The 18711-nt window shown below is 42.5% G+C and overlaps 1 protein-coding gene across 1 annotated transcript; it reads left to right on the top strand.

The window, feature by feature from the left end:
- Positions 1 to 571: 571 nt before the first annotated feature.
- On the top strand, positions 572 to 18334 carry SARC_04906 (hypothetical protein; the record flags this gene model as incomplete). Its single annotated transcript, XM_014301250.1, has 27 exons — positions 572 to 584; positions 647 to 721; positions 987 to 1112; positions 1751 to 1947; positions 2274 to 2454; positions 2701 to 2927; positions 3418 to 3609; positions 4366 to 4455; positions 4888 to 5044; positions 5447 to 5563; positions 6195 to 6324; positions 6700 to 6880; positions 7674 to 7780; positions 8278 to 8384; positions 8923 to 9141; positions 10029 to 10174; positions 10971 to 11207; positions 12001 to 12231; positions 13661 to 13798; positions 14328 to 14437; positions 14859 to 15015; positions 15635 to 15821; positions 16137 to 16239; positions 16625 to 16764; positions 17125 to 17242; positions 17485 to 17648; positions 18166 to 18334. The coding sequence occupies 27 exons, from the start codon at positions 572 to 574 to the stop codon at positions 18252 to 18254; spliced, it is 3939 nt and encodes a 1312-aa protein (XP_014156725.1). The 3' UTR covers positions 18255 to 18334.
- Between the last annotated feature and the right edge of the window lie 377 nt (positions 18335 to 18711).

The following is an 18711-nucleotide window of genomic DNA, read 5'->3' as shown; positions in this document are numbered from 1 at the left end:
TATATTTTATTATATACAATATAATATATATATATATGTATGTATGTATACATATATATATATATATATATATATATATCTAAATTTATGTATGCATGTATGTATGTATGTATGTATATATATATATATTTATGTATATTTATGTATACATATATATATATGTATATATATTTATATATATGTAAACATATATATATGTATATGTATATGCAGATATATTTGTACAATTGTATATTTGTATAATTGTGTAAATGTAAATGTTATATGTATATGTATATACATATATATATATATTCATATATATATATGTATATATATATATATATGTATATTTATATACATATATATATATGTATATATATGTATGTATATGTGTGTGTGTGTATGTATATATACAATACCGCAAGCACAATTGGTGATACGAGTGTGAGGTACGAATATCCTTCTAGTATGAGTTGTATGAGATACGTATATATTTTACTGTATAAAGTGTGAGAGATAAGTATAATATACTTGCAGTATGAATTCTGTGAGGTAAATATATACTTACAGTGTTAATTGTGTGAGATACATGTATACTTACGGTATGAATTGTGGTAGATACGTATTTACTTACAGGCGAGATTTATGATATTGTCTCCTTCAGACGCCATCGATGATCTCGGAGGACGCAAACCTAAACGTAAATGGGGCAAGAAGAAAGACAAGAAAACAAAGGAAGGTATGATACGCCATTTTCGCTGTGATGTGAGCTGTTCTATTACAATGTATGCGAACTCGAGTTGTACAGTTCCCAGCGTCATGTATCTACGATACAGATGAAATTTCAAGCTCTGCATAGATACGCTATTCATATGAAAAATCAAGCTGTAGTCAATCACCCTATACATATGAAAAACCAAGCTGCAATCCATAACCCCATCGCACTGCCACTTGTGATCTGATCCGCCGTGTCCTGCCCCACTTTCTATTTCTATTACTATCAGATGATAAGAACAAAGTCCCCGATGACGAGGAAGCGGTGGATATTGGATTCAAAGACATGTTTATCATGGCGACCAAGAAAGACTGGTATCTTATGCTATTGGGAGCTATCACCTCAGGCGTAGCAGGTGTGTGCCTGTGCATGTACTGTCTATCTTCTGGCGTGCTGCCAACCAACTCAATATTCGTTGATTTGCAGTCAATATATACGTATCGATCGTAGTAGGACCCCAGGGCAGTGGATTTACGTTCATTTGATTTCATTGCTTTTGGCTTGTGCAGCGTCATATATCTTGGTGCATAAAGCATCTCGTTGAGTAAAATTTTATCGCACTAGATACGTGTTGTAAGCTGTCTTTCTTTAATATCCTAGCTCGACTATCATTCCTGCCTCTCTACATACACACAAACGTTGTATTGCTTAATTAATCAAGCTCAACTATCATCATTGACTCTCTATAGACACACACACATTGTATTGCTTAATTAATCAAGCTCAACTATCATTCCTGCATCTCTATATACACACAAACGTTGTATTGCTTAATTAATCAAGCTCGACTATCATTCCTGCCTCTCTACATACACACAAACGTTGTATTGCTTAATTAATCAAGCTCAACTATCATTCCTGCCCCTCTATATACACACAAACGTTGTATTGCTTAATTAATAAAACTCAACTATCATTCCTGTCTCTCTATATACACACAAACGTTGCATTCCTTCATTATCAAAGTTCAAACTACCTACCATAAACACACAGGTGTCGCCTTCCCCTTCTTTGGTCTGCTACTTGGAGACACCATGGACGGATTCTATCCCACATACCAACCCGATGTCGTCAAGGATGCGTCGCTGAACTTCTTCTACTTTGCCATCGTGCTCTTTCTCACCAGTTTCCTTGGTTATGCATGCTTCGCAGTTGCGGCGGCCAATCAGGTTGAGATACTCCGGGCAGAGGTAGGTATTTTCTGCCATAATGTTTTATTGACTCCTTTCGCTTCTGGTAAACGTATTCGCTTACGCGCTCACTTGCACTTTGAGATCGCCACCTCCGCCTGCGGTGTGTTCAGGTATGAAGGTTCTTCTCGGGCTAGCGTCATACATCTGAGGACAGTTGGAAGTCTATTTTCTCTTCACAAATTGTACATATATATATATATGTTTATATATATATATGTAAATATATGCATATATGTATATATATATATATAAGAGTTAGTATGTATGTGTGTGTGTGTGTATGTATACCATTACTTATCTATTTGGGTGCTTCTGCTAAACAGGCGCTGCGAGCGACACTCAAGCAGGAACTAGGATGGTATGATGTGCGAGAGCCCACACAGCTGTCGTCGCGTATTGCAGGAGATACCGTTTTGATACAGGGTGCCATCGGCCAGAAACTTTCCGAATTCATCAAGTATATCTGCCAGTTCTTTGGAGGTTTCATTCTGGGTTTCGTGAAGGGTAAATGGTTTGCTTGTATTCTTCTGTGTGTGATTAGAGGGTCAGATGTCTATGTCCTTTCTTCGGAGGTTTCATTCTGGGTTTCTTGAAGGGTAGGTGGTTTGCTTATATTCTTCTGTGTGTAATCAGAGGGTTAGATGTATATGCCCTTTCTTCGAAGGTTTCATTGTGGGTATCGTGAAGGGTAAATGTATTGCTTATATTCTTCTGTGTGTGTTACCTACTTACACGCCCGCCCACACACAGGCTGGAAGATGGCTCTGATGATGTGTGCCGGTCTCCCCGTGATGATCATTGCCTTCGGTGCCTTGGGCGTGGCTATTAAGATCATCACAGAGCAGCAGCAAACGGCGTACGCTAAGGCAGGCGGTGTGGCTGAGGAGACCTTCAGCTCAATGCGAACGGTCGCCAGTTTGTCGGCGGAAAAGACTCAGACGGAGCGCTACGAGGGCTTTGTTGCTGGTGCTGAGAAGGTGGGTGTGTACACAACACACGCGCATATGTTTCTGTGTGTGAGTGTGTATGTGCAAATTTATATGTAAATGTATATGTATACATGTATGTGTCTGTGTATTTATATATATACGTGTGTATTTGTATATGTATATGTTTTATGCCTACGTATATCCACTCCTGGTGTATTCATACTATGTCGTTTTACATCAGTTACCATCAGAGCATAACTTCTGCTAGCCTTGAGTCTGGGCTTTATCTTTATACTCCTCTTCCTGACCTATGTGTTCATTCGTGATGTATTTACCCTTAGTCAGGGCTTGTTCCTCGATACCTATCTTTTTTGCCTACGTATATTCACTCCTGGTGTATTCATACTATATCATTTTACATCAGTTGCCATCAGAGCATGACTTCTGCTAGCCTTGAGTCTGGGCTTTATCTCTATACCCCTCTTCCTGACCTGTGTGTTCATTCGTGATGTATTTACCCTTTGTGTATCTCAAATAGGTTGCCATCAAGGCCGGGCTTCTGCTGGCCCTGAGTCTGGGCTTTATCTTCATGATCATCTTCCTGACCTATGCCTTGGGTTGGTGGTGGGGCGGGTATCTGATCAGCAACGACGATCCCAACATCCAGTCCGTGGGCGATGTAACCAATGTGTTCTTCAGTTTCATGATGGGGACTATGGCTATTGCGCAGGTGTGGGGGTGGTTTGTAGTGGGGTGTATATCTTGTACATCAATTGAACTGTAGTAGTGTAGTGGATGTATTGTTTCAAATATGGGGCTGAGTGTGCTTCGGTTCATTTTCATGACGAGGGCTCTGGCTGTTGCTCGGGTGTGTGGTTGGCTAGTCCCTATAACTTATTTACTATGTCTGTACGCGGTGTAGATCTATAGAGAAGTGTGTAGGGTGAGAGGTGTAGTACCATGCAGGTATGGTTTATTCTGATAGTTGTATAAGGACAGGCAAGTGGGAGATGTGTTCCTGAGTCCCACTATGGGTGCTATGGCGATTGCCCAGGTGTGTAGCAGTGATGTGTATGTCGTACATTGCGAGTGTACACGTACTGTGGAGCAGTTAGTGGCTGGTGTGACCAGTGTGTCCTTCCGTTTCAGAATGGTACGGAGTGGTCCGATTTTGAGGGACTTTTGGGATATATATATATATATGTATGATCTATGTATGTATGTATGTGTATGTATGTATATGTATATACGTATATAGTGTATATATATATATATTGAGTATATATATATATGTGTGTGTGTATATGTATGTATATGTATGAATTTATGTATATGTATGTGTATGATCTATATATATATATATATATGTATGTATGTATGCATACGTATGTGTATGTGTATGTGTATGTGTATGTGTATGTGTATCTATATGCATATAGTTTTCGACTTCACTTTTTGACAATTGTTTCTCGATATGTATTCTCAGGTGGGTCCTAATTTCACATCCATCCTTGAAGGCCGTGGTGCTATGGAGTCTATCATGCGTATCCTCAAGCGAAACCCCCGAATTCCAGAGGTAGGTCAACGGTTACGCTCATACGTATGTATATATATATGTGTGTGTGTGCGTACGTATATGTATATGTATATATATATATATTGTTACAATATATATATACTTATAGATATATATATGTAGGTATAGGTATAGGTATCTACACACAAACATCCAAGTACACATTACACACATACACGTATATGCACATTATACACACGCACGCGTTTACACAGGCGCTCACAATCGCACCCGCACAAACAAACGGAGACGCAGACATAACCAGACTTCTAATACGGTTCACATAAAATCGCTCAACCACACATCATAAATCGGACATATATAACTGTATGAGCATACATATACACCTGTATGTTCTTGCATACATATATGTATGACGATACAAGGTACGTATTCTCACACTCTTCATGCGTGTGTCCATGCCATCATCAGGACGGTGGTGCCAAACCCGACAGCACAGCGGGAGTGATCGAGTTTAAAGACATCACATTCGTCTACCCATCTCGACCCGACCAAGTGATTCTCAAAAACTTCAACTTGAAGGTCAAGCCAGGCCAAACCGTCGCCTTAGTCGGTGCTTCGGGAAGTGGTAAGTGAGTGGTCCTTGGTAAGTATATATATATATATATAAGATATAGTATATATGTACAAATACATGTGTATATTTATTATCATGTGGGAGTGTATACATATGTATATATATATATATATATAGCAGCGTGAATTGCTTGCATGTAACGGTAACAGCGAAATCTATATCGAGACTCGCGCAGTTTGCTGTATCTATCAATGTCTGCGACATCCAATACTACTGATCATCTACAGCGAATGACGAGCACCTCACACATCAGTTAGCATAGGAAACCCAACTCGCGCAATACACCATATACAGCAAAGTCGGTGATGTACCAAACCCAAAAGAACCCCCTACCCAAACAGAAGCTAATACATAACAATCTTGCTACGTCCACTCCTCTTCCGCAATGGGTAGGTAAGAGTACCGCTATTGGCATGCTGCAGCGTTTCTATGAGCCCATTCAGGGGTCTGTTCTGCTGGATGGCCAGGACATTAAGGGTCTGGACACATACTGGCTGCGTGGTCAAATGGGTATGCTTATGTTTTAGTGGTGGTGTTTGAGGTTTGTGCATATGGTCTATGTCACTCGTCTATCTGTGGTGTTGGTGTGTGGTTTATGTTTGCAATGTCTATCTCTATCTCTCTCCTCATAGCATCTGCGTGTGTCGTGCGACACTTTATACCCACTATGGCATTGTGGTATATAAGGGTTTTGGGTTTTAGGGTTATTCATCAGCCGAAGGTTTCCATCACTTGTCTGTGTATGTGGTATTGTAGTGTTGTGTAACCAATCCACGACTCCCTTCCATCCGGCCAACTTGTAGAGTGGTTTGTCCGGATCTTCATTGCGGTCCCTTCTTTGTCCATGTGTCTCAGGACTTAAGGTCCAATATTCACGACTCAAGGTCCAATATTCAGGACTAAAGTTCCAATATTCAGGACTTAAGGTCCAATATTCTGGTTATGTAGTACAAACACACGCTTGTGTGAGTCATTCTCCGACCCGAGCTGATTCGTACCAAAGCTACAGATTGCCCATAGCTTACTGGAGTTATTCTCAAACACCCAACCCCATCCAACCCAGCCCAACCCTAAACCCAACCCAATCCAGCCCAGCCCGTTTATCTAATCCTGGGTGAATAACCTATATTTGTGTATATAGGACTGGTGGGACAGGAGCCCTCTCTCTTCCACGGCACCATCGCAGAGAACATTGCGTTCGGAAAGGGCGACATCTCAACTGTGTCTATGGACGACATCGTGCAAGCCGCCAAGGACGCTAATGCCTACAAGTGAGTGGTAGTGGGTTGTTCTATGTCGTTGGGGTCTTTCAGTGTCTATGTCTTTGGGATCTTTTATAGAAGTGGGACTGGCGCCAATGCCTACAAGTGAGTGGTAGTGAGTTGTTCTGTCTTTGGGGTCTTTCAGTGTCTATGTCTTTGGAGTGTTTTATTGTCCATGTCTTTGTGGTGTGTTATAAAAATAGGACTTAAGTCAGAGCGGCTTCACGTTTGTAGTTTGGATTTGGAAGTCCCCTTCCGTTGACGTTTAGCATAGGTATAGTATCTCGGTGTGATCTACAACAGTGTGTGTGTGCTACCACGTGGCATGCACTGCCCGTGTACTTCTATTGAATCGCCTCATATACTCCTCCATCCCGTTCACAGCTACATCATGCAGTTCCCAAACGGCTTCGACACACTGGTGGGTGAGAAAGGTGTGCAACTCTCAGGCGGTCAGAAACAGCGCATCGCCATTGCCCGTGCCATTATCCGTCGGCCACAGATTCTGTTGCTGGACGAAGCCACTAGTGCTCTGGATACGGAGAGTGAGAGAATTGTCCAGGCGGTATGATATATGTGTATGTATATGCCTATATATTTATATATATATGTGTGTGTGTGTGTTTGTCTGCATGTATGTGCATGAGAGTGTATAATTTAACAGCTGTGTCACGATTCGATAGCGCCGTAAGTGTCTGCTCATTGGCATAAGTACTCGTTTGTACATACACATGTCTACTGATACGAATGCGTATGTGGGTAGATGCTGCTGCATACGCAGCCCAAAGATTTGTGCTTTTAATGTGTAGCAAACAGTGCTCTTGAGATGGAAAGCGGTAGCAGTGCATATCGGATATCTATCTTTGATATTTTTAATTTAACATGACACTGACGATCGACACCTGACACTTGTTTTTTTTATACCTGACGCTTGACATGTTCATGTTTGTTTCTGAGATGCAATATTTGACCTGAATCAGTAAGCAACGGTAGTTGTTATAATATAAGGCAAGGGAATAGAACTAAATATGCTTGTATAGGTAGGTATGTACTCGGCGATATAAAATTGACAATACACACTTATGAATGCGAACCAGTGACCATGACCATACAGATATACACCTACATACCTCTTACCCCTTACATATATAAAAGTAGTACGTATATAAAAGTAGTACGTATTCGTTCTCAGCATTTGAGTATATATGTATATGTATATGTATATATATATATATATGTCTCTGTGTGTGTATATATATATGTATGTATGTATGTATATATACGTATGTATGTATGTATATATATATACGCCTAGATAAGCCATATGTGCTGATTGAAGTCCTGCCACCCACACGCAGGCGCTCGACGGTCTCATGGACGACAACAACCGCACGTGTCTGGTTGTGGCGCACCGACTGACAACTATTCGCAACGCTGATGTGATCGCGTGCTTCAAAGACGGAAAGTAAGTGTATTGCTCACACAGGGCAGGTGGTTTACTATACACTGCGCAAGTCGTGTCCGTGTTCTTATCCAAAAATGGAGAGTGAGTGTATATTCCGTAAATATACATTGCGCTGATTTTCTTCTTTGTTTTGAGGTGATAGAAAATGAGTTTATTGCCCACACAGTCAGCAGTACACTATTCGCTATCAAGCATATATGATAACTTTGACCATCCCAGCCGAGGAGCACACCATTCCAGTGTTTGCACGTGGTTTGTACACATGTAAGGGCAATCTCTCAGTAGTCACGTATCTACTTTGTTTGGATATATGTAGCTGTGCAGGTGCTGTTTTAAGTTCCCTGTATGCCTTGTGATGCGTGCGATTTACGTAGCTCATTATTGTACAAGCCTGTTTGTCTCGCCAGGTCTACCACAACTTGTATTTGGTTACCAACCGCCCAAACCGTTAACACACATTAACTGCGCACAAACCTCTCTTACAACCTCTCTTACAGAATCCACGAGCAAGGCACGCACGATGAGTTGATGAAGATTAAGGATGGAGTGTACTATGGTCTGATTGAGCTACAGATGGGAAAGGCCTATACAGACCAGTTGGCAGGTATGTGGCGATAGAAGTTCGGTACTTGACTATTGGTTAGTGGTGATGACTGGTTGTATTACTGATATGGTGTTGATTATATGTTGTTGTTTTTTTCATTGATGCATATGTGGCAGTTATTTGTCTGTGTTATCTTATTTTTTGGATGGTCTGGTGTTCTCTGAGGTTATGTGCGAATGTTTACAACGACATGCAGCCACACATTTGATAACCCCATCGATCTCAGAATCTGAGTTGAAAATACATATAGCACAACTAGACCTACGAGTACTCGGCGGACTGTGATGTCTTGGATCCAATGCGATAAGCATTACAACGTTTTCAACCATCGAGCGGCAGCACTAAATGGAACGCACTCGTTAGAGTCTCACCACACACCACTTATGACTATACTCAACCGGGTCGAACGGGCACATAAACCCCACCACCCTACACGGTTATTGAACTGTGTTGTATTAAATGCAATACGTTCCGTATGATAACGTATGCAACCATCGAGCGGCAGTACTGAACCCAACGCACACGTACCCCCCCACAGACGGAGACGACAGCGACTCGGACGAGGACAAAGAACCCGATCTGGACGAACCCGTCCCGGCTGGTTTTGATGAGAATATGGTGCCGAATGTACGCAAGGCGTCAGCGTTTGCCACAGATATTGCGCGAAAGATCTCGCAGATGGGGGGCAGTCGCACTAGTAGTGTGAAGAGCAGGCATAGTGTGCTACACACTAGTCAGTCGACCAAGAGTCGCGGAGGTATGTGCAGAGATGTATATGTTATATGTTGTGTTTATATATGTGTGTAAATATATATGTATATATATGTATATATATATATATATATAAATGTATATATATGTGTGTGTGTGTGTGTGTGTTCAGCTTACATATATATATATGTATATATATATATATACATACATATATATATATATATATATGCATATGCATATATACATGTGTGTTTTTGTGTTCTCGCTAGATTTTGACAACCACCACGAGATTGGTGTACTGTACAAACAGTGTATTCTTTTCTGTGATCTTCGTGTGGGGACACGAGCTTTCATGCACTCTGCTTGTTGCTTGCTCGAGTGTTAACGTATATGTAAGTCAACATGAGTACGCTCGTATACTATTTCATACCCTATGGGTGTACGCAACGACCAAACAAAACAGACATACATCTATCAAAAAGTCACCTACCATATCCCTCTATTTACACCGGCGATATAGTGACTACCACTCTTCCCACACTATCACACATGTGCCTACGGGCTGGTCCCCTGCTCTACTATCATCCGTCTGTCTACCATAAAGATGGTCACTAAAGATAGACGTACAGATGCGTTTAAGTCGATTGCGTACGCACGCATGTGTATCAGCCAAACTCACAATCCAACCGCTGCTGACTGACCTATATGACGATCCTTACATGCACAAGTGTATATACAACCCACATACGCACACACGCATCCGCAAGCATGTCTATATTCCATACAAACGGCCGTGGGGGGACCATCGTGCATACACGCTAACTTAATTAAAGCTTCAATGGTCATTAAAGTGTCAGTACAGACTCTTGAGGTTATTTATTGCACGTACCCGCTAACTTAATTGTGATGGCTGTTCGATGGGCATTAAAGAGGACTCTAATGTGGGGTTAACAGAGGAGGATCCCGAGGCTCAACCCGTCGACGAAGGCGCACAGGGCTGGGAGTTGACTCGCCGTATTTGGAGCCTCAATAAACCAGTGCGCATGTTCATGATACTGGGCATGTTTGCGGCTGCGGTATGTGCGCTCGACTGGATAGTGTCTTGTACTTTTGTATCTACTGTGTACTATGTATGTATATCATATTGTTATTTGTATATATATATATATTTATGTTTTTATGTATGTACGTATATATGTATGTGTGTGTGTGCGTGTGTGTGTATCTATGTATTTATACACAAGTATGGAGGTAAATGAATTCAGCAATCTTTCGAGTGTTTCTTATTCATTTTGACCTGATATGAATTTCGGTTCCAGATTGTTGTATTCTAGAAATGAAACTCGTAAACAACCATTTTATATATATGTATATGTATATATATAGATGAAGTATAAAGTTGCATGCGTTTTTTCGTCAAAATTCTGGGGTAGTATTTAAGAATCCAAATATTGTTTTTTCTTGGCGTACTTAAACAAGCACACTGATCAAGGGCGCATATCCTATCTATACTTATACGTCTGTTCACCTACATGAGTATGTGGTCGTGTATATCGAGGTCATATATAGGTACACGAGGTGTTGATTGCATGTATATATCTATCTCCTGAGCGAAAGTCTTCTCTGACGGGTTGCATAGATACTAAAACTCGCACAGTGGGTTCGAAGTGTTGCAATGTGTCGATCCACGTCCCTCTACCAGATACCCTCCTACTTTTAGTCCCGCCATCCCACACCTCTATACACTCTCTTGAATCACTTGTCTCTTTTAAATTTGGGGTGTTCCCTTATCGTCGCATCCTTTTTCTCATGTACACCCAACCCTAAACCCTAAAACCCTGAATGACCCGTACTACCCATACCACCCTGCAGCTGAATGGAGCCGTCTTCCCAGTCATGAGCGTCATGCTAACCAACATCATCAACGTACTGGGTACTGCCCCTAAGGAGACGCTCTACGACCAGATGAGTGCGGCCGCGTTAGACTTTGTCATTCTGGCTATAGTCGCGGGTGTGCTGATGTTCTTCCAGACGTACATCTTTTCGTATGCCGGTGAGAAGCTCGTCACGCGCCTGCGGGTCATGACGTTCTCCAATCTGATTCGTCAGGTGGGTTAAAATATTCGTTTCTAATTCGTCAGATGGGTTAAAATACTCGTGTCTGATTCGTCAGGTGGGTTAAAATACTCGTGTCTGATTCGTCCAGGTGGGTTAAAATACTCGTGTCTGATTCGTCCAGGTGTATCCAACCACTCGAGTGTGTGCTTTGTTGCGGTGTGTACTGCTTCAATTCGATTTCGAAAATAGGATCGTCGGTTGTGATAAATTTTTTGTTGCTGATTCGTTCAATGTGTGCCAATTCCTCGAGGTAGCTGGGGTGCGTGTTTGAGGTTCGGCACTTGTACGTGTGTGTGAGAGTTCGTGCGATGAGACTTAACTGATTGGATATTGTCGTATTATCAAACGATACTCGTCCTTTACTTGTCCCTGCATGTGGTCTATCCTATATCCCACATTGTCATATACCGCTTCTCGGGCCGCTTCCTTTATCCACTGATACCAACACGCAGCGATGTCGGGTTATATATATATATATGTGTGTGTGGGTGGGTGGGTGGGTGTGTATGTATATGTATGTATGTATATATGTATGTATATATATATATATATATATATATGCTCGTTCAACTTTGAAGAGGATACCGGATACGCTTCGACAACGGAAACAACATCAAAAGGCATTACCTATTTATATACTTCAAGCGTCGCACGTGCATCGTTCCATTCTTTGTTCGACTCTCTGATCGCATCGCCTTGACCTTACATTCATATCTCTACATTCAAATCATCACATAAACTAACTTTTCCCTCTCTCCACACACACACAAACAAACAAACACAGGATATCGCCTTTTTCGACGATGAGAGCAACAACACGGGTTCTCTAACAGCCCGTTTGGCCACCGACGCCACACTGGTCAAGGACGTGAGCGGACAAAACCAGGGGCGTATTGTGCAGAATATGTCTACACTCGTGACGGCTATGGTCATTGCCTTTGTGTTGGGTAGTTGGAAGGTGACGCTGGTGCTGTTGGCCCTGTTCCCGCTGTTGATCGGTGTCAGTACCTTGCAGGTGGGTGTGTGGGGATGTGGGGGGGTGTCAGTACCTTGCAGGTGGGTGGGTGAGCATGTGGGTGGGTGTCAGCACCTTTGCAGGTGGGTGTGTGGGGGGGTGTTAGTACCCTGTAGGTGGCTGTGTGGGGATGTGAGGGGTTGTAAGTACCCTGCAGGTGGCTGTGTGAGGATGGGCGGGGTGTCAGTACCTTGCAGGTGAGTGGGTGAGGATGTGGGGGGTGTCAGTACCTTGCAGGTGGGTGTGTGGGGGGGTGTCAGTACCTTGCAGGTGGGTGTGTGGGGGGGTGTCAGTACCTTGCAGGTGGGTGGGTGAGCATGTGGGTGGGTGTCAGCACCTTGCAGGTGGCTGTGTGAGGATGGGCGGGGTGTCAGTACCTTGCAGGTGGGTGGGTGAGGATGTGGGGGGGTGTCAGTACCTTGCAGGTGGGTGGGTGAGGATGTGGGTGGGTGTCAGTACCTTGCAGGTGGGTGGGTGAGGATGTGGGGGGGTGTCAGTATCCTGCAGGTGAGTGTGTGGGGATATGGGGGGGTGTCAGTATCCTGCAGGTGAGTGTGTGGGGATATGGGGGGGTGTCAGTATCCTGCAGGTGAGTGGGTGAGGATGGATGTGAGGTGGTGGTGTGTATAGAAGCTGTGTGTGCGTATGTGTACTGGAGCGATGTACGGTGTTAGTACCAGGGTTCTTGTCCGTTTCAGATAGGTGATATGTCTGATATTTGTGTGGTGTATTGTACTCGGGGGTGTAGTTGACGCTTGACGTAATAGGTAAGTCCTGGGTCGTATCGGCTCTCTGTGCTGGGTAGTTCGGTGGTCACCCTGGTGGTGCCGTACTGCTGGCTGTGTTCCCGCTCTTGCTAAGTGTCGAAGTGTTTGTATTATAGTAACTGTCAACTATACTTGTATTATAGTGACTGTCTTCTATGCTTGTATTATAGTAATTTTCTACTATACTTGTATTATAGTAATTACTACTATACTTGTATTATAGTAACTGTCTACTATACTTGTATTATAGTGACTGTCTACTATACTTGTATTATAGTGACTGTCTACTATACTTGTATTATAGTACCTGTCTACTATACTTGTATTATATTAACAGTCTACTATACTTGTATTATAGTACCTGTCTACTACCTTTGTATTATAGTATCTTTCTATTTGTATTAGTATCTTTATATTCACTGTTTACAGTCTAGCTTTGGCATTAGCAGACCTTCCTTGGTCTCACCCCATGCACTCTCATGCCTATGTAGTACTGGTTTCGTTCTCTTACTCACACACACACTGTAGTAGTTCCCACCGAGTTAAATCCCGATACAACACATTTTGTACTCAATATAACGGAACAGAATTATGCGGCTGGTGTCCGTCTCTAAATCATGATTGGTCCTAATTTATTCGTGTCTTATTATCGGAACATTCAGATCAAATTCATCCAAGCGGGTGCAAAAGACGCCAATGACTCGGTGGCTGCGTCAGGCAAACTCGCCACTGAGGCTGTGGGTAACATCAGGACTGTGAAGGCGTTTGGTTTGCAAAGGCCCATTGCCGCCAATTACCAGGTATCTATATTTAGATCGGGATGGAGAGTCCGTTCTGGCAAGCTTGAACGTCGTCGTCAAAATTATGTTATCACATATATTCATATAAGTCTATCTGTATATATACATATATATATGTATATACCTCATATATATATATATTTATATATGCGGTGTGTTTATACTTTAGTTTTTTAAATTTCATTCGAGTTGAGCGAGACAACATCTTTAGTGTTTGGAAAGAAAAAATGGGCTGCATAGCCGCTCTCTTATTATCAGTCGGTTCGACTGATTTATTACAATCTCAGCAGCACGCACGTACCTACACTCTATGGCCAGGCACCTTAGCACACTTATAAGCGGATGATGTAGGTATACAGAACGACCTTAGCAGTACTGTATTACCTGCTGCGAGGAGCAGGCAGTCTACGAGATACAAATGTAGTGAGCTCTATCTGCATTCCCTACAACCTACCGCCTATCACTACTGTAGTTCGCCAACGTTACTTACACCAACGTTATTCCACCAACGTTATTCCACCGCTGGCAGACGGCTCTGCAAACCAACACCAAAGAAACGGTGAAGAAGGGCATGATTGGTGGGTTCTCTGTGGGCATGACCCAGTTCATCTCGTTCGGTGGCTATGCGCTCGTATTCTGGTATGGTTTTAGGTTAGATATGTTACGTTATATATCGTATATACACAGTATGTATGGCACGTTGTTATACATATATAAATAATAATGGAATCAGACGTTTGAAGTGTCACAAGCTGCTGAGAGGCACATAATATTAACTAATTAAACAAACATAGTTGAACATTACATAGTATTAACTAATTGAACAAACATAGTTAAAAGTTACATAGTATTAACTAATTGAGCAAACATAGTTAAAAATTACATAGTATTAACTAATTGAACAAACATACTTAAAAATTACATAGTATTAACTAATTGAACAAACATAGTTAAAAATTACATATTACTAATTGAACAACCGTCACAGTGTACGAGCCTCCCTGCCAGTATTCCACACCATTGACGCCTAGCAATAAAAATGAACACACTCAATGTGTAGGTACGGAGGCACCTTAGTAGGTAAAGGTGAGATCACGTTCGACGAGTGCCTAAAGTCTCTGATGGCTATAATGTTCGCTGCCATGGGTTTGGCACAGACATCGTCGTTTATGACCGACAGCACAGCCGCAAACGATGCCGCGCGCAAGATCTTCATGGTGAGTAGCTGGAGAGTATTCATGATATTGCGTTGTGTACACGTGTACAGGTCAGTGTGTGTGTGTGTGTGTGTACATTATAGGGCAAGTGGTTTAGAAGCATGGCCGCTAAGATCGATGTGCAATCTCTCTCAGCGATTTGATCGGATGTGGTGTGTGTGGACAGATACCCTGTGGGTCAGCTAAAACTAAAAACCTTTTGAATTGATAGATAGATTTCCCCTTTTCTGAGAGTTTTGGATTGATAGATAGATTTTTCCCTTTTCTGAGAGTTTTGGATTGATAGATAGATTTTCCCCTTTTCTGCAGAGTTTTGGATTGATAGATAGATTTTCCCCTTTTCTGAGTTTTGGATTGATAGATAGATTTTCCCCTTTTCGCTTTCTGCTGAGTTTTGGATTGTTAGGTAGAAATGCTATTCTGCACATTACACATTATAAGTATCTATTGATGTATCTATAAACTATTATTATCACTGGGCCCTTTACAGATAAACACATACACACACTAGCTCACTCTTACACTCGCACAACAGATACACACACCCACACACACAACAGAGACACGCACCCACACACACTCACACACCCACACACTCACTCACATCTCCGATGCTCAGGTCGTCGACCGTGTGCCCGACATTGACATCTCGTCATTCGAAGGCGCACAGCCGAAAGCGACTCAGGGACACATTGAGGTGAAGAACGTCCACTTCAAATACCCCTCACGACCACTGCAACGTATTCTGAAGGGCTACAACTTGGACATTGGTGAGGGCCAGACTGTGGCACTCGTCGGTGAATCAGGTGAGCGTGGATGTGTGTGTGTGTGTTAGAGAGAGAGTGAGAGAGAGGTGCTGTGTGTCAAGTGGGGTGTGTGAATGTGCCTGTGCGTCTGTGTGTGCGTTTGATGCCGTCTGTAGATAGATACTACTAAATTTGCACAGAGACTATTTGTCTTCTATCATGCACCGTACCGTAGCGCACTGGTTCGGATGTCAATCTTTTCTCCTCATGGTATCCTTTGACATCCTACGACTCGGCATCCAAGCCACATAGGCTCGATTATCTGAAGTTATAGACGTATATATTCATCCTTGTCTCTACCCTTTCGACTTGCAGGCAGTGGTAAATCGACGATCATCTCTCTGGTGGAGCGCTTCTACGACCCCAACGCCGGACAGGTGTACCTGGATGGAGTGGATTTAACAGAACTCAACGTGAAGTATGTATAGCAAGCCACTTTGTCAGCGATAATAGTATAGTCGGTTTGGCTTGGGTTTGGGTTCGGGGTATTGTCGAACACCCACTGAAATAGCCAGATATTTACTTACTATCGATAGCCTTCTGTCGACTGCACCTCCCGCCAATCACTTGTGGGCAAACATACTCCCCACTGATTGGATGGGGAGATACCCTACCACCGCCGATAGTATTAAGGCTCAAACCTTGGAACTCACCGGATATTAACATTCACAATGTGCATCTCTCATGCTGTGTATGAGAGATGCACATTGTGTATCACGGCGTATGCGATAAATACGAGCTTTTCCTTGACATTATTCTCTGCTGATTGGTTGTTCACCCCACCTGTCATGTCCCTCACCCAGTTGGCTGCGTTCTCAAGTGGGGCTGGTGGGCCAAGAACCGGTGCTGTTTGGTGGCACAATCATGTCTAACATTGCTACTGGCAAGCCAGGCGCCACCTCTGAAGAGGTTGTAAATGCTGCCAAGTCCGCGAACGCACACAGTAAGTACCCGGTTTGTGTCGTTTGTTGTCACATTGTGAGTGGTCTTGATATGATTCGGCCTTTTTCTGTATCGCTTCTTGACACCGCATCTTAATAATAGTAAAATGATTTGGAATCACTCAGATACTGTTGCAGGCCAAATACAGGCCAATCTTTGACCAGTGCAGGCTTTGTCCACAAAGGCACTGCACACGCTCTCATTAGAACAAACCCCAAACCCTAAAGCAAAACATGCCAGTCTCGTTCTAAGTGAATCACCCACGCGCCGATACAAACACAACACCCCAATTAATCATACTATACTATACACTTCAGACTTTATCATGGACCAATTAATCATACTACACTATACACTTCAGACTTCATCATGGACTTCCCCGATGGGTACGAGACGTTAGTGGGTGACAGGGGTGCACAGTTGTCGGGTGGGCAGAAGCAGCGTGTGGCCATAGCTAGAGCCATCATTCAGAACCCACGGTATGTTCTCGCGCCTGCTATCCCGATACTATCAGCACAGGGCCGGCAAGTTCTTAATCTTCAAAGTTTAAGCACGACGAGTACAGGTTCAATTGACAGTGTTGGTTTATCAGCAGGTTTCTCTCGTAAAATGCATATACTGTATTTCTAGTCCGTATTTTTTTTGTTTCTTAACACACTTTTCACACAGAAACATATCTGCCAAGAGTTGTTGAATCTCATAACTGTGTACTTTTGTCTAGTATTCTACTGCTTGATGAGGCGACTTCGGCCCTGGACGCGGAGAGTGAACGCGTTGTACAGGATGCGCTGGACAAGTTGTTGGCAGCTCAGAGACGAACCACAATCATTGTTGCTCACCGCTTGACCACTATTAAGAACGCCGATAAGATAGCTGTAATCAAGAGTATGTCATCGTTTGATATAAGAGTTGGGTGTATGAAGGTGTTATCCCGTGTGTGCGTAAAAATGACGCAGCTATGATTTTTTGGGGGGAGGTTGGGAGTTTAAAAAAGGCTTCGGGACAGTTGCAGGCTAGTCACGGTGTGCAAAACATTTTATGCTTGTGTGTCCGAATACACCTTGGCCAGCTTCCAACTTGGATGAATATATGATACTCGTGCCATTCGTTTGATTTTTTTGTTTTCAGATCTGTGTGATGGTGAAGCGCGTGTCTGTATGTTTGTGGTGTGTTTCTGATTTTAATTGCCCCTGGTTTCTGATTTCGCGTGAATACTGCCCGATCTCATGCTGATTCACAGCTGTACTCAAAACGCATCATGCCTTGCATGTTGAACAGTGTTATGCTTTGCCAGATAATATAAAAAGCACGTGGAAAGGTGCTATTACACCCACAGTGTACATTTCCCAATTATGTTTGACAATACATCTCACGTTCGTTCATTCCCTTATCCCCACTCCAGATGGTGTTATCGTCGAGCAAGGCAAATTTGACGAGTTGGTAGCAATGGGTGGCGAATTTGCGAAACTTAATGCAGTACAGCCTGTATAATTTAAAATCGGGAATTCATATTTTTTTAAGTGTTAATAAAATACATAATTCGTAGATCTGCTTCAGAGGTCTATACTGAGATATTCTTTACTATTAATGTCGTACCTCTTGGTATGGGCTAATACGCCTCAGTCTGCTCGTGTCATAGCGACCCATACATAAACGACAACTAAATTTCTATATCAGGGTTTCGAAGATTTTTGTCTATCAAGTTGTTTGTCAATGTGAAGATACCATTCCTTTCTGGCGTTTGATCATCGAATCCTCCCAGAATATTTTAGGCTTCCTGCCACTCTAAATAACAATAAAAGCGTATGAATCGATTTCTATTCTAAAAGCTCAATCAGGAGGGGAGTTATATGAACAATATGGAAATCTACGATGGATGATTTATTATTATTATATGACGAACATTATATGAAAATTCAGGGCAAGGCCCGAGTAAAACTTGGTGATT

The sequence above is a fragment of the Sphaeroforma arctica genome, assembly GCF_001186125.1.
Source record: "Sphaeroforma arctica JP610 unplaced genomic scaffold supercont1.293, whole genome shotgun sequence".
NCBI lineage: Eukaryota > Ichthyosporea > Ichthyophonida > Sphaeroforma > Sphaeroforma arctica.
The sequence above is the reverse complement of the archived record's forward strand: the minus strand, read 5'-3'. Positions and strand labels throughout refer to the sequence as shown.